This window comes from Hyla sarda, chromosome 2, assembly GCF_029499605.1.
Source record: "Hyla sarda isolate aHylSar1 chromosome 2, aHylSar1.hap1, whole genome shotgun sequence".
NCBI lineage: Eukaryota > Metazoa > Chordata > Amphibia > Anura > Hylidae > Hyla > Hyla sarda.
In genome coordinates, this window is record NC_079190.1 from 398,983,685 (window position 1) to 398,999,706 (window position 16,022).

The 16,022-nt window shown below is 41.4% G+C and overlaps 1 protein-coding gene and 1 long non-coding RNA gene across 12 annotated transcripts in view; one reads left to right on the plus strand and one right to left on the minus strand.

Annotated features, from left to right (window-relative positions):
* Positions 1-240: 240 nt before the first annotated feature.
* The window catches only part of CDKL5 (cyclin dependent kinase like 5), a 358,007-nt gene continuing 342,225 nt past the window's right edge, over positions 241-16,022 (minus strand). For 8 of the 10 annotated variants that reach the window (XM_056558772.1, XM_056558769.1, XM_056558775.1 and 5 more), the window contains 4 exons: positions 11,542-11,635; positions 8,842-8,964; positions 4,975-5,094; positions 241-1,404 (listed from right to left, as the gene is read on the minus strand). In XM_056558772.1, coding sequence (XP_056414747.1) covers positions 1,021-1,404; positions 4,975-5,094; positions 8,842-8,964; positions 11,542-11,635 — 721 coding nt within the window. In that variant the 3' untranslated portion in view covers positions 241-1,020. The remainder of the gene's footprint in view (positions 1,405-4,974; positions 5,095-8,841; positions 8,965-11,541; positions 11,636-16,022) is intronic. The other 2 variants (XM_056558777.1, XM_056558778.1) reach the window with 1 other exon arrangement.
* LOC130356808 (uncharacterized) lies at positions 5,101-14,149 on the plus strand. 2 transcript variants are annotated; one of them, XR_008889001.1, is made up of 3 exons: positions 5,101-5,505; positions 12,047-12,185; positions 13,090-14,149. It is a non-coding gene; the product is annotated as an uncharacterized LOC130356808 (long non-coding RNA). The 2 variants fall into 2 exon arrangements; XR_008889002.1 differs by having other exon boundaries at positions 12,047-12,155.

Here is a 16,022-nt window from a genome sequence, read left to right on the forward strand (position 1 = left end):
AGTAAAAAACCATGTGGTGTGAAAAACTGAGACAACCGTATACAATATGGTGCATACGGTTTTGAATGGAAAGTCTATGGCCACGGTTTGCTGTACGGTTGCATGCGGTTTAAAAAAAAAAAAAAACGTATCCAAAAACTGTATAGAAAATCGTGGTGTACACCCTCCCTAACACTGGTAACCTTCAGCCCTGCTCTTGTAGTCAGACAAGATTCACACCGCTGCAGGCACACTGACAGCTCTAGTTTACTCCCTTTTATTAGAAGTACATTAATACTGCACAAATGTATAAAAATATGGCAGAGTTGTCATCATAACAATACTTTCTTCTCTATATGCTTGTAGTTATAAAAATGACAGTCATTTAACATATAAACAAACTACACACACAAATGTTTGAGTGTGCAGATAATATATATATTTTTTATATATATAATACTCTTAATGCAATATATAAATGTTATACTGTAAGTTTTCATATAAACTACTTTAGCTGTTGTACGGCTTCACAATGTTTTTTAAACAGCTCAAAATAACTTGACATTGTAACAATGATATGACTTTATGTTAATAATCATAAATAAATATTACAAAAAATATCAAATATGGAAGTGTTAGTTCCTTAAAAATCTCTTACTCTGGATAAACCCACTTTTACAGCATTAGGTATTTAAAATATTGATTTCTTCCCTGGATAAGGCTATTCATTTGTGACATATAAATATACTGGCGCCATTCTTTTTCATTGTGTAGGGCAGGTAAAATCTTGTAGATTTTGATAATATCTTTTTCTTTTATTGCACATTCTAATGTCACAAAGAAACTGGTAGCAGGTAACCGGACAATCAACAAAAGTATTTGTGGGTGGATTTGCGGCACAGTGTAACCTCACACAAGCATATTGCACATAATCAATATAACTATAGGTACTTGCTTATACATCCTTTGAAGCTCCTTCACCAAATCAACATTCACCCAAGACTCATTTCTCGTATAGGCCGCTTTCTGCACATGGGTCAACTAAAGAGCTGTCTCTTTTAAGTCATTTAAATTTGGCAATCTGGTTCTTTTTGTCCGGTTAAAAGGCATCCCGTTCTGGCCAGGCTTGGAGGCCAGTTGGTCAGGGAATGGAGCTCCCTCATTAGTCCCTCTATTTACTGGGGAGACATGCCACAGAGGTTCTGGTTGTCCTGGAATTTGCAGTCCAGATCGGCTTTTTGGCTGTGGCTCCTGACGATGGACAGAGCTGGAAGGTTGACTCATTGAATGTATTCTGGCCTCTGTAAAAGAAGGTGTTTTAGGTGGCTGGTTTGGTAAAGGATGAAATCTTGGATCAGGTGGTGCCGAGTGATTTGAAGATGAAGACGGGTGCAGAAGCTTCCAGAGAGATTTTAATGGTTGACTCTGTAAACAAATGGAGATATATATGTGTAAAATTTATAAATAACATCAAAGGCCAAGCAAAGTGTGCTAAAATGTGTTCTAATAATGTGTTACATTATTTAAACAGAGATTAGATTTGCTGGTTCTCAATCTGCAGTGCATCTACCCCATTGTGTGCATTTCAAGACCCATCAGTTCTGAAAAAAATGTAATAATGTATAGTAGATGATTTTATAAGACTTTTCTCAAATACATATTAGCAAACTCGATGATCTGCCTTATGACAGGGAAACAGGTTACTTTCTATTTGGCATAGCAAGAATCCGATTCTCCTCTGGGGTGTACCAATTGTGAGAGGGGTGCTGCTTTGTGCCTAGATCTAGCCAGGATTTCGGGTAAGCCAATCAATATGTCTGTTCTGCGTTTTACAGAGTCTCTGGTTCATTTAACACAACAAGAGAATGGATTCACCTATTTTTCTGAAAAAATTCACCAAAAGCGAATAAAAAAAATCTGGTATATTTCTGCACAAATGGATCCAAATGAGCAGTGAGTCAGCAAGATGCACATCAAGCGGATGTTTTCCTTACTGCCAAGGGCCCGAACTTTACTTCCTAAAGAACATTATTTATTAGCCTTGTAATAAGATTTCCCTGTGTATAAAACAGCCTAAAAGACTTAGACATAACAACCTATGGGGGTTAATCTTGCAGAGGAGAACACAGCTACTTCTAAAGGGTTAATCTACTAGAGAAGGACACAGCTGCTTTTAAACCCTTAAAGGGGTACTCCGGCACTTAAACATCTTATCCCCTATCCAAAGGATAGGGGATAAGATGCCTGATCGCGGGGGTACCACCGCTGGGGACCCCCGTGATCTCGCACAACGCACCCCATTAAATCAGTCCCCGGAGCGTGTTCACTCCGGGTCTGATTACTGTCGATCACGGGGCCGGAGCATTCTGATGTCATGGCTCTGCCCCCGTGTGACGTCATGCTCTGCCCCCTCAATGCAAGTCTATGGGACGTGGCGTGACAGCATCCCCTCAGCATCTGCGGCAGTGCAGCATTTAAAATGGCTGATCTGATCGACTACAGCACTGCCGCGGAGATCAGATCAGCCAAGATGGCGTACCCCTCACCTGCCTCCGTTCGTCTCCCGGGGTCTTCTGCACTGATCTGCTTTTCAGAAGACCAGAGCAGAAGATCGCCAATAATACAGATCAGTGCTATGCCCTATGCATAGCACTGAACAGTATTAGCAATCTGATGAATAAATAAATAAATAAATAGTCCCCCATGGGGACATAAAAAGTGTAAAATAAATGTAAGAAAAATTTAAAAAAGGGGAAAAAAAGGGATAAAGCCCCTCCCCCAATAAAGTTTAAAATCACCCCCTTTCCCCATATTAATACAAAAAAGCCGGGAAAAAAACGATAAATAATAAACATATTTGGTATCTTTGCGTGCGTAAATGTCTGAACTATAAATATATCACCTATATGATGGGGGTGGGGGTACTCCTGTGCCCCAGTGTTCGATCAGACATCTTATCTTAGGGGACGAGATGCCTAGCAGCAGAGTACCCCTTTAAAGGATTAGTCTGCTACAGGAAAACTTCCTGCTTGTAAAGGATTTACCTGCTACAGGAGGATAGCTGCTTGAAGAGGGCTAAAGTCATTGGAAATGTCACAGAGACAGTGCTGAGACCCCCACCAATCAAGAAAACGAGTGGGGAAAAGCAACTGGCTCCGGAAAGTTAAACAGATTTGTAAATTACTTCTATTAAAAAATCTTAATCCTTCCAATAGTTATTAGCATCTGAAGTTTTCTGTCTAACTGCTCAATGATGAGGTCACGTCACGGGAGCTGTGCATGATGGGAGAATATCCCTTGCATGATGAGAGAATATCCCCATAGGAGCTGGACAGCTCCCGGGACGTGAGTAATCAGAAAGCAGTTAGACAGAAAACAGCAACTCAACTTCAGAAGCTAATAACTATTGTAAGGATTAAGATTTTTTAATAGAAGTAATTTACAAATCTGTTTAACTTTCTGGAGCCAGTTGATATATATAAAAGAGGTTTTGCCTGGAATACCCCTTTAACTTCTTGGCTTGCAGTGATCTCTGGCTACTGTGCACCACTCCCCGCTCATTCTCCTGATCAGTGGGAGTCTCAGGACTGAGACCTTGACTGATCAAATATTTTGACATGTCTGTGTCATATCAGTAACCACAGTCTCACACAGCCAGCCTGCCCGCAGTCATACCTAATTCCTGTTACTGCTTCTTCTATCCTTCTATGCCTATTTCCCCTGCTGTTCCATAATACACAAGACATCTACATGTTACATTGCTGCTTGCTTACATAATAACATCCAGCATGATGTAAGATGGCAGCATATATCCATTTCATAGCTAGGATATTTGCACACTGAGAAATATCTGCTCGGATTTACTGTAAACGGAATTCCCATTGCAGCAGACTTCCATTGTTTTTAATGGGGTATTGTTGCACTGTGCACACTGCAGATTCTCTGTTGCAGAAATTCTGGATTCTAGATGCACCAAAAGAATGAACATGCTCATTATTTCAGAAAAATACCAGACTGCCTTGTTGTTAATGGTAAAAGAGCATGTTTAGGCGGTCCTAGCATCAAATGATATCAGCGGCGCCTGCTGTGCGTAGAATTTCAGATCTGGATTTCTCCTGGTCGATATTCTTCAGTGTGCACATACCCTTCGGATGTGGCTGGTGACTCTGTTCTTGAGATTTGGATCCAGACTGTGGGGGAGATTTATCAAAACCTGTGCAAAGGAAAAGTTGTCCAGTTGCCCATAGCAACCAATCAGCTCACTTTTTTCATTTTTAACAAGGCCTCTGCAAAATGAAAGAAGGGATCTGATTGGTTGCTATGGGCAACTTTTCCTTTGCACAGGTTTTGATAAATCTCCCCCTATGTGCCTATTATGGAACTTAAGTATTATAATATACAGCTGCAGAGCTCCAAATCCCATTTCTCTTCACACATAAAGTTTCATTTTAATAAACTTCTGCAATGTCAAAGAGACATACAAAAAGTATCTATTGATGGCGTGATGGTGGTCTGGGCACCAAAACACTCACTTTGCAAAAAATAAAAATTGTACCAGTTACTGGCTGGGTGATATATCCCCCTTCAAATTTGAGGAAAAGCAGAGTAAACTGATAATGGCTCGAAGATTATTAGTCCCTTTACAGTTGTTCACTGGTAGGGTACTTAAAGGGGTACTCCGCTGCTCAGCGTTTTGAACAAACTGTTCCGAACGCTGGAGCCGGCGCCGGGAGCTTGTGAAGTCATAGCCCTGCCCCCTCAATGCAAGTCTATGGGAGAGGGCGTGACAGCCGTCACGCCCTCTCCCATAGACTTGCATTGAGGGGGCAGGGCTATGACTTCACGAGCTCCCGGCACCGGCTCCAGCGTTTGGAACAGTTTGTTCAAAACGCTGAGCAGCGGAGTACCCCTTTAAAGAAGGTCAAGAAAGGTTTTTCCTTCCATAACGGTCCTAAAATCTCAATTTCAGTAGCAAAACACTGGCAAAGTACTTACATGAGAGTGAATTTCTGCCATCTTGTCTGGACGCCACTCTTTGTGTCGGCTGCTTTTGTGACTGGATGAGTGGACGCTTTTCTGTATGTTGAGATGATCTTGACCAGCTGTATTAGGCATCTATGTCACAATAAAATACAGGGCTCAGATATGAACAAGAAAAAAAGCAAACGCAGCAGCACTGTTTGTGGTCCTTTGGATCAGTTCTACATTTATATGTTTACTTAGGCACAGTAAAGGGTTCCAGGATTGGCAAATATCAAAATAATAAGGATTATGGCCCAGATTTATCAAACTTTGTGAGGGAAAACTGGAGAGATTTTTCCCCAGCAACCAATCACAGCTCAGCTAACGAGCTGTGGTAAAGTGAAAGCTGAGCTGTGATTGGCTGCTATGGGAAAATCACTCCAGGTTTTTCCTTCACAAAGTTTGATAAATCTGGGCCTATTTCTGTTTCTGTTGTGTTATTTTCTCTTAAGCCTTTAGAACGCCAAATTGAATGATAAATGGGCATTAAATCATCCAGGCCAGGTAGATACATCACTTTTGGAATCAATAAATGTTCTTAGTTCCCTAGAGAATGGCTCTTCACAGGACCACAACTGAATCAATGATGATTTTAGATCCAAAACAAGCCAGAAAATAACACTACTGCAACAGCACAATGCGTTTCCATAACAAAGCTACAATAAGATTCCCCTTCAGGTAGAATTCAACCCACATATTGCTCATTCTTTTCAATCCTTTTCTGTATTTGGCATGCAGATTTCACCGCTTCCCAAAGCTTTTACATGCTGTTAGTTCTAAGCAGAGGAGAGAATGATTAAGAAGAAAATTGGACGCTGCTATGGGTAAAATTAAAAGAATTTATGATAAAAACAAGTGATAGGAAGAACTTTCAGAACATAATGGCCCTGATTTACTTAGAGTGGAGTGTAGGTTTATTTGTGGGTTTTACCGTATATACTCGAGTATAAGCCGAAGCCCCTAATTTCACCCCAAAAACCCAGGAAAAGTTATTGACTCGACTATAAGCCTAGGGTGGGAAATACATCATCCCCCCCATGTAATCATCCAGACCCCCGTCATCCCCCCCCCCCTTCATCATCACTGCCTGTCAATCCCTTCATCAGTGGTCTTCAACCTGCGGACCTCCAGATGTTGCAGAACTACAATTCCCAGCATATTGTAGTTTTGAAACCTCTGGAGGTCCGCAGGTTGAAGACCACTGTGGCCTTAGTCATCATCCAGCCCTCCCCCTTTGTTTTGTACTCACCTCCCCTCGGCGGGAAGTTAGGGTGAGCTGGTCCGGGCCATCTATGCTGCAGGGACCGTCCAGTGGGGAGGATTAGTCGTTGCAGGCTGTCCATTTTCACCGGGGGGCCCACTTCTCCGCATTTCGGGCCTGCCCCGGACTAGTGACGTTGCCATGACGACGACGCACAGGGACGTTCATGCGCATCGTTGTCAAGGCAATGTCACTAGTCCGGGCCGGGCCCGGAGTGGAGAAGAGGGCCCCCCGGTGAAAATGGACAGCCCGCAATGACTAACCATCCCCACCGGACCCTGCAGAAGAGATGGCATGGACCAGCTCACCCGAACTTCCCGCCGAGGGGAGGTGAGTACAAAACAAAAGGGGGGGGGGGGGGCTGGATGATGAATAAGGCTGCAGTGGTCTTCAACCTGCGGACCTCCAGAGGTTTCAAAACTACAACTCCCAGCATGCCCAGACAGCCGGTGGCTGTCCGGGCATGCTGGGAGTTGTAGTTTTGCATTATTCTTACAATTTTTTTTTTGCTTAATGTGTAAATGCATGTTGTTTGTCATACAGGAATTACAGTGTATATACAGTAAGCATTGGGGGTGCACACGCTAGCATGTTAAAGAATTGCAATTCCATTATATAGTCTCACTCCTATTGAAAGCAGGAGTAATCTAAAGGTATAATTGGAATTAAAATGCCCTACGGCCCATCAACTGGGTGCAGATAGCCTTCAGCTTGCTCTCTCTAGGCAAACTACTACTAAATACTTGAGATAAAAGTTGCAAGAACCTGTCGATTGGGATTTCTCAATGATTTCATGTGTATGTGGGCCTCCTGACTGTCCACCCTCAACAGTGGTCTGAATACAATATACATCGTATTATAATGGGCATAATCCTATATTTTCAGAGAAAACAAATAACTGTTACAAAGGGTATTAAAGTAACTTATTCCACTCTTCCCATGGAAGTAAATACATATAAGCACAGAAGAAGAATTTATCTCAGGCACCAGACAATACATCTTTTTATATTAGCATATGTGCCTCCAATCCAGATGAACTCTTTAGGACTAATATATTTAATTCCAATTGTGTATGCATAAGTACCATTTAAGTTAAAAACTGTATTGTATGATACAGCTGGCCATATATATATATTCCTTTATCAAAAATGTCATGACAAATGTTTCTCTTTCTACATGCACTCTTTTTAATGGATATGTACGACATATGCCCATGCTGCATTACAAAGAATATAGTCCATTATTGAACAATATATTACATAACTGCACTAGAGAGTTAAAGCAATTGTGAAGATCATTGAGACAGTGTGGGGTATCTAGAAACACTGTTAAGCTTTAAGCTGTGCAGCAGCACAAGCCTACACCTTAAAACATCCCCTGCGTAGGGAAAGCATTTTCCTGTGCAGCCTCCCTGCACTCCTACTTAAAGGGCTATCTCGGGGTTAACTAACTTTTAACTATCCTGCCCATTATGAATAATTATGCGAGTTTTACAATTACTTTATTTACCGCTTTGCTGTGGATCGTCTTCTTTTTGTTCATTATATTCTCCCCCCAGGTCTACCGTTTCCTTTCAGGTCCTGATGAGGTTCGTCTCACAATCCTTTGCGGCTCGAGGTGGCAGCTGGTATCAGGGGGCTTGGCAATTTCTTGTATTTCCTCACAAGCCAGCCCCCTGATGACGTTGGCGGTCCATCTGTACGTCCTGGCGTCCCGTGATCTCGGCAATCTGCGTAGGGAACACCAGCATGTCAGAACGTACAGAGGAACCGCAAATGTCATCAGGGAGCTAGCTTGTGAGGAAATACAAGAAATAGCCAAGCCCCCTGATACCAGCTGCCGCCTTGAGCCGCAAAGGATTGTGAGACGAATGTCATCAGGACCTGAAAGGAAACGATAGACCTGGGGGGACCATATAATGAAGAAAAAGAAGACGATTCACGGCAGAGCAGTATAGCAAGTAAATGTAAAACTAACATCATTATTCATAATGGGCAGGATAGTTGAAAGTTAGTTAACCCCGGAATACCCCTTTAAGAGGTAGGACTAAGAGTTTGTAAAGTGCTCTGCCTGACTATAGAGAGTACTGCTTGGCTGCACAATAACAGAGGCACGATCTACTCAAAGCCCTCTCTGCTCTCAATGCTATGATAAGAGCAGGTAGGAAACAAGAAGCTGAACAATCAGTGTTCAACATCCCGCTACAGTTAGGCAATTCCAATAAAAAGCATTAAACTAATGCAAAGAGTTAATTTATTGCAAGCGCTGACCAGGTTTGAACTTTTTGTACTGCAGCATGTTAATATTTTAGGGATGTAATGTAAAAAACAATGTAATGTGCTTAATGGCAGGGTAGAGGAAGTAAGCTGCCAATTGAGGCTATGCCACGGAGATGGGCATTTTTTTTGTTAATTAGAACATTTTGCTCCATCTGTTTCGATAAAAGTTCTTTCAAAGTCTGGTAAGATCAGGAAGTTGGAAAAAGATAGAAACCCTCTTGACAGCCCAAACCAATGCTTTTTCATGTGATGGGAGAGGTATTAATGTTTTATTGCCAGCGTATTTAATGAAAATAATACCATTGGCAGATTGACTACAGGGAGCTTTTTCAAAGAAGAGCTACGTTTTAAATTGTTCTTTGAACTAAAAAGTGGGAAGAGGCTTTTCTTGATGTTCGGTTTTTCAGGATCTGTTGATTCTGTCTGCAATATAAGATACAAATACACTAAATGCAAGGATGCAGCATTAATACCAATGCTAAATGTTTTCAGGCCTTCTTGAAGCACACTGTATCAGTATCAGAATTTAAAATTTCTCCAGTTATTTTTTTACAATAAAATGACCAGGAAAATTAAGCTGTCCTAAAGGATACAACATCATAGATTGATTGGGTAGGGTGAAAAAAAGATTTAGCAAGATAGAAGTTGTAATGACATCATTGGGCATTAGGGGTTAATGTGTCCCTGTCATTTGAAAAATGTCACAGAGACATGTCAAAAGTTTTGATCAGCCAGAGTCTGGGTGTTCAGACCCTCACCGATTGTTGGACTGAGTTGGATGAAGTGTGGTGGCTGAGCACTGCACCTGCAAAGAGACAGGAAGAGCAACGAACGAGGGAAAGGAGCAATCAGCTGCACGCTTCTCCCAGCTAAACCTAAATATCGTGGGGGTCTGAAAACATAGACCCCGGCAGATTAAAACTTTTGACATGTTTCTGTGACATATCATAAGTTTATTTCAAATGACAGGGACGCATTAACCTCTTAATGCCCACTTGCATATCACCCTTGCTGGCAGGTACTTAATCTCAAGGATGATGGGTAGAGATGTGTCCACCCTTACCTGTCCATGAATTTAGTTAAAGATTATATAATTGGGTGGCCATTAGTAGATAAATAGCTTATACATCTTCTGACAGAGTATCATGATATCATGTTTTTTTCATTTTGACAAACACATGTTGGGATATATTAAAGGGGTTCTCCACTGCCCTGTCTTCCAGGGCTCTGCTCGCAGCGTCCGGAAGTTTATTACTCCGGACACTGTGTGCAGACTTCCGTGTTCGAGGCCGCCCCCCTCGTAATGTCACGGCCGCCCCCTCAACGAAAATCTATGGGAAGGGGGCGAGACAGCGGTCGTGCCCCCTTCCCATAGACTTTCATTGAGGGGGCGGGCGTGACGTCACGAGGGGGCGGCCTCGAACACGGAAGCCCGCACACAGCGTCCTGAGTAATAAACTTCCGGACGCTGCAAGCGGAGCTCCGGAAGACAGGGCAGTGGAGAACTCTTTAAGGAATTGGTAAGGAAGGACACATCTGTATATCCCCCACTGTGATCTCAGGGCAACTGTCCAGTATACCACAGCACAAACCAAGCAACTTACCCCATTTGATGCTATGGTCAATAGCAACTGTATCACCATTTCTCATTCAGAGTTTTGGAGTCCAGTGGACATTGTCCCTCAATGAAGTACAAAGTTCTCTGTATGAGCATGTCTACAAAGATGGATGTTGCTCACTGATTAGGACCGCCCACTGGACTCAGCAGCCAAAAGCATATTGACCATTACACCATTAACTGTTTTTCTTTTTATTTATTTATGATTTTTTTTTTTATTTGACACCATGTGTTCTCCATAAAATGTTTGAAAAATAAAAAATTAAGATTTTTTTTTACCCCCCCCCCCCAATAAATATGTTTTTATTGTGCAAATATACAAAAATGTTAATACTATATATATACTATATTAAAGAAAAAGTAAAAAAAAAAAAACTTTAAATCACCTTCCACCGCTCCCCAGTTGAGCAGATATAGCTCTTCTGTCCACTGGTCTTCTTCCTGCTTGGATCGTCACATGGATCGTCACACTGCGATCAGCATATCACCAGCCGCAGCGATGTCCCGCATTAGACGGTGATAGGCTAAGCACTGTGTCATGTAAGGAGCCCGGGCAGCAGGGAGAAGGCAGGGCAAGGCTCCGTACATGACACTGCTCTTAGCCTATCAAAGGCACAGGGACATTGCTGGCCGTATTGTGACAATCCGTGAGGATGGAGGAAGACCGGGATCGCAGGCAGAAGAGCTGAGGGGAGAGGCGTAAGGTGAGTTAAAGTTAGTTTTTTTCACTTTTTGCAGCCTGGGCACAATGGGATTAAAAAAACTATGCGCTACAGTACTCCTTTAACCTAATAGAAATGTCAGCATTATTACACAAAACCCTCTGTTTGCAGTTGAAATCTTTTATGGAAGATTACTCTTTTAGAGCGAATGTTTTCTAGGTTTTCTTGGAGATGCCCCTCTAGATGCATTGCTTCGAAGGGAAACATACAGTGCCACACACAGCAGCATAAGATGAAATACAATGGCTTATGGACCCATACGGTCACACACTCAGCATGGACTGCCATGTGCATGGGGCATTATTATGGTGATATTCTCCTCCAGCAGGATATCTTCTAGGGAAGAATATCGCTGGCATCTGGTGCCACATAGCTTACAATATGGTAGCAAACAGTGTTCCTGGGAACTCAATATGCCATAACAGAACCTCCAGCATGTGGCTCTAATGTGTGCTTGAGGCCCAGGCTACCATTATGAAAACATTCCAAACATTTTTCATGTGAATCCTATCTTTATAGGATTCAGAATTTACCGATTTCTTCCACATCACATCATTTACTCAAAGCTTTAGCATGAAGACCTCCCTACAGCTAGTCTCAGCCACAAACAATTCTTTATATAAAAAAGAAAACATTAGTAATACAAAACAATAGACTCACTGCTTGGGACTTCTTTTTCTTTTTTATGACTCGAAAAAAACTTTGCTTTTCTTTCTCTTTAACTTGTTCTGAATGGCTTTTTTCTGTTGGTTTCCTAAAAGAAAAAAATAATACATAAAACTAGAACTATTTTCTTACCATATCTGTGTCTTGTCGGGTATAAATGATGTGCAGTAATGGTTTAATGCCTTTATCATTGAAAGTGATCGCATATTCCTTTCTACCATTTATCCTGTCATGTGTATAGGACATGTCCCTTGTGCAGCATTCAATGTTGTTAGGCTCTTTTTACACTGCATTTTATGCAAGTTACATCAGGGTACTCCCCTACAAACAACTCTGACAGATGTAACTTAGTGGCTCCAATATTCATAGACAGCATTGTTGAAAAATGATGCACATGGCAAACATAGACCGTATACATGGTGTAAAATGATTTAATTCTTATACACAAACTTTGGTAAAAAATGTTGGTAAAAATTACAGATACTGTATATCTTATTAGAGTAAGAGGAAGAAAGTGACAGATCTGGTCTAAGTGACTCATCATATGGGACTGGACTCTCTTCACCCCTGATGAAGACCTAGTGCAAAATGCACGTTGGGATACGGAGGTGCGTAGTTTCTGGCAACACACATGGCAGGTAAACAGTTTGTGTATGTGCTCTTTTTACCTTGATAGTGGGGCACTGTGGTAGTCATCTTTACTATCATTACTGTTTTGGTCCAGCTATCTTTTGTTTGCAGGATTCCCCTGCATATGTACTTTCTGCTGTGACTTCTTGGATACTTTTATCTGTTTTTATACTCTTTGTAACTGTATTTTACCATGATGTTTTAGGTTACCATCACCTCTCTTTCTGTGCCTGTAGCTCTTGTGTTTTATCCTCCCATTATGTCCTTTTTATTCTATGTTTTAATAAAGAGTTGTATTATTTTGCAAAAAAAAATTTAATTTCTTTATGGCTTTCTTTTTGGTTGGCTTTGATGTACTGTATACAGTTGTGGCTGTATTCTATGCCACTTTATTTTGACCCTACTATTCTGCAGAAGCTTATTTTGCTTACACTGCAGTAATAAAATATAAAGACATTTGGCTTGTGAAGTAAAAACAGGAATTGTTAGGGGTCTACGTGACTGCACCTTTAAGCAGTTTAACAACTTGACTAGAAATATACCAGAGTTTCAGAAATGATAGCATGTTCAATTATTCACAGCATTAACTCAGCAGCTATAGCAGGAATCCCAAGAGTAATGACTGCTAAGAGTCCCAACCAGTGACCTCATTTTGAAGCTTCCCTTCCTAACACAGGGAAATACACTGATTATCTTAGCTCCACTTGTTTAAATTCATCAGGCGAGTGCACTGGGCATAGCCATGTGCCAATAAATAATACAACGGAGAGCAGATGTTCGTAGTGCACCTTTCTGTCCAACTCTACAGGGAACTGCTATTACGACTTGTTATTTGTAACGTAGATAATATTGGTGCTGACAGTGAAGACTTGATCACATTTCCTAACACTGCTCCTTTCCAATTATTTTTAGGACACTCTGAACTCAGAATATCATTTCAAAACATATCTGTGGAAATATAGAATTTATGGACGTAAATGTGCTACAATTATCAATATGTATAGTAACTATGTTACCAGGGCAATTTACTATTATTAAATGATGTGTCATTTAGTTACCTGCTTATACCTCTTATATCTTTACAGGGCTACTCTGCCGCTAGACATCTTATCCCCTATTCAAAGGAGAGGGGATAAGATGTCTGATCACAGGGGTTCCGCCGATGGGGACCCCTGTGATCTCCCTGCTGCACCCGGCATTTGTTTAGAGCTTCAGCTGCAACGCCGGAGGTTTGTGACATCACAGCCGCACCCCGCATCGCCAGTCATCCAGCACGGAGCGAAGTTCACTCCATGCACCGGATGTCTGGGGTGCCGCAGCTGAGATCGGATAGCGGATAAGATGTCTTGGGGGTGGAGTACCCCTTTAAACATAAAAAAAAACTAGTATTTAAGAATTCTAATGTTTAATAAAAAAAGGCAAGAGTGCATTCAAAGATCATAGAGCTAGATAGTAAAATTCTGAATGGTCACAACCTCCAATGAAAGTTCTAAGAAATTGAAAAATTCTGTCAGTCATTTCCCTGTCTGGTCAAGATTCTGTGCAGCTCTATTTTTATAATACAGTATTAGAATTACTATATTATTTGCATAGGGGAGCAATGTTTGCCTTATTTTATTAGAATTTATCTGATTTTAACTGCATGCAGCCACCACTAGGGTTAATCTAACTGCATATGGATTTTCACATCGAGTAGTGGACTCACAGCGAGCTATATATGTAGCCACTAACACAGTGGGGAATAGTTGAGCCCTACAGTAGTCACATGAAGACTTGTACCAAAAATAACAAAGACAAAGTGCTGTAGACCAATTATGGTTGTGCAAATGACACAACAACCTATGAAGCATGTAGAATCATATCAGTGGCACAGTCATACTTGGACTAGGATTACCGACTGGGATTTCAGATTTAAAAAAGGAATAACAAGACCAGGAACCTGTAAAGCTCTTGTGGGAACAAAATTATGGATACAATCTTCATTTGTCTAATGAAAAGTAGTATACCTCAAAGTGCCTCATACATTTGAGATCAATAAAAAGTGTCATAATCCAAAAACTATAGACTCCAACCCTGGGTTCCCACAAAGGCTGTGCCCGGTACTGATCTTGTTTTGCTCTTCTGCATCAATGGCAAATATAGCTTTGGAAAAGATAATGTTAATAATTCTAGCATTACACAACTTCTTCAGCTGCTTCCTCTTCATGACAGTAACCATGATGTACTTAAAGCCTAAGGACGCAGCTTGTGAATGTGCATCACACACCGTAGCCCATAGAAGTCTATGTACTGATCTCTCTGCCAGTTGGGGAACATAGCGCAATGCCTCCCATTTTCCCAGCTAATAACTCATGATCGCAGTGATTCTCAGAAGACTGGTGCAACCAAAAACTTTTGACATGTCTGATCGACAGGTCAATAGTGGTTTTTAATGACAGTAACGCTTTAACTAATGGACAGCGATTTTACTTGAAATCTCAGTTAACAATCTGTTGTGTGTTGGATAATATTGTCATAAAAGAAGACTAGTTATTCAAAAACACATCACCTAAAAAAAGTCCAATACATTAAAGGGGTTGTCTGACCTAGAAAAAATGCATCACAAAGGCTTCTACATCAAGAGAAGCAAGTTCCGGGTCCAGGACCGCCCTTTATTAATCAGAGCAGAAATTAGCTACAAAGAATGTCTCTCCATGGAGAACCAAGCACGTCGGTGTATTGCATTCACGGCCAATTGATTTCATTAGGCACCATGTAATGCTTTGGTTCTCCAGTTGTGGTGCTCTGGGGAAATAAAATACTTGCAGGCAGGTTGTCCTACAGGTTACAGTAGATCGTAAGGGATATCTTATTTCTTGGGAAACTAAATATGAGTGTAACAAATGCAACAGAATATCAAAAGGAGCAACATTTCCCTGCAAACTATATTTAATAGTTGGTATCTGTGCCCTATTATTATATAGCAAGATGGAAAAACACTCCTACTATGACCAGTGATAAAGGCACTTACAGTTATTGGTTCTGAAGCCACAAAATGCCATCCAAAAATGGGAAAAAAGTGAGGAATAAAGAAAAATAAGTAGATAACTAATACAGATAAAGCAAGTCCTTACAAATTAAAGGAGATGTCCGGCTCAGACTTTTTCTTTTTCGTCCTGCCCGGGCTGCAAAAAACAGACCAAACAAACTTTCACTTACCTCCATATGTTGCCTCGGAGCTCCGCAACAGCTGATCGGTCGGCCGGGCTGTTTATTTTCTACTTCCTTTAGCCCGGTACGCCACACAGCGCTTCAGCCTATCACCGGCTGAGGCGGGACATCGCTGAGGCCGGTGATAGGCTGAAGCGCTGTGTGACATACTGGGCTAAAGGAAGTAGGAAGAAGACAGCCCAGCCGAACGATCAGCTGTTGCGGAGCTCCGGGGGAACATATGGAGGTTGCAGCCCGGGCAGGACGGAAAAGAAAAAGTCTGCGCCGGACATCTACTTTAAAGAAAGAAATAGCTAAGGGAAACTGTAAATCACTATGTAGAGAACAGTAGCTTCTTCATGGTCCTGTACAGTACACAGTGTCCCAAAAAAGTAAAATGGAGCTGCCAGGAGCTCCAAAGGAGCAGCGATCCCTGGTAAAGGTAAACAGTAGAGCAGAAGGCACTTCAGTAATACAGGTGTTTTACCAGTAAAATGCCCATTCTGATTGTTCAGTTCTTTCAGCCATTGACACATTTCACAGCTCTGGACTGTCCATAGCATTGTATGTTGAGTCTGGTTTCAAGGTACAATGATTCAGAAAAGACCATTGTATGTTGAAAATACTGTAACCTTGATGGACCACTGTATATCTAA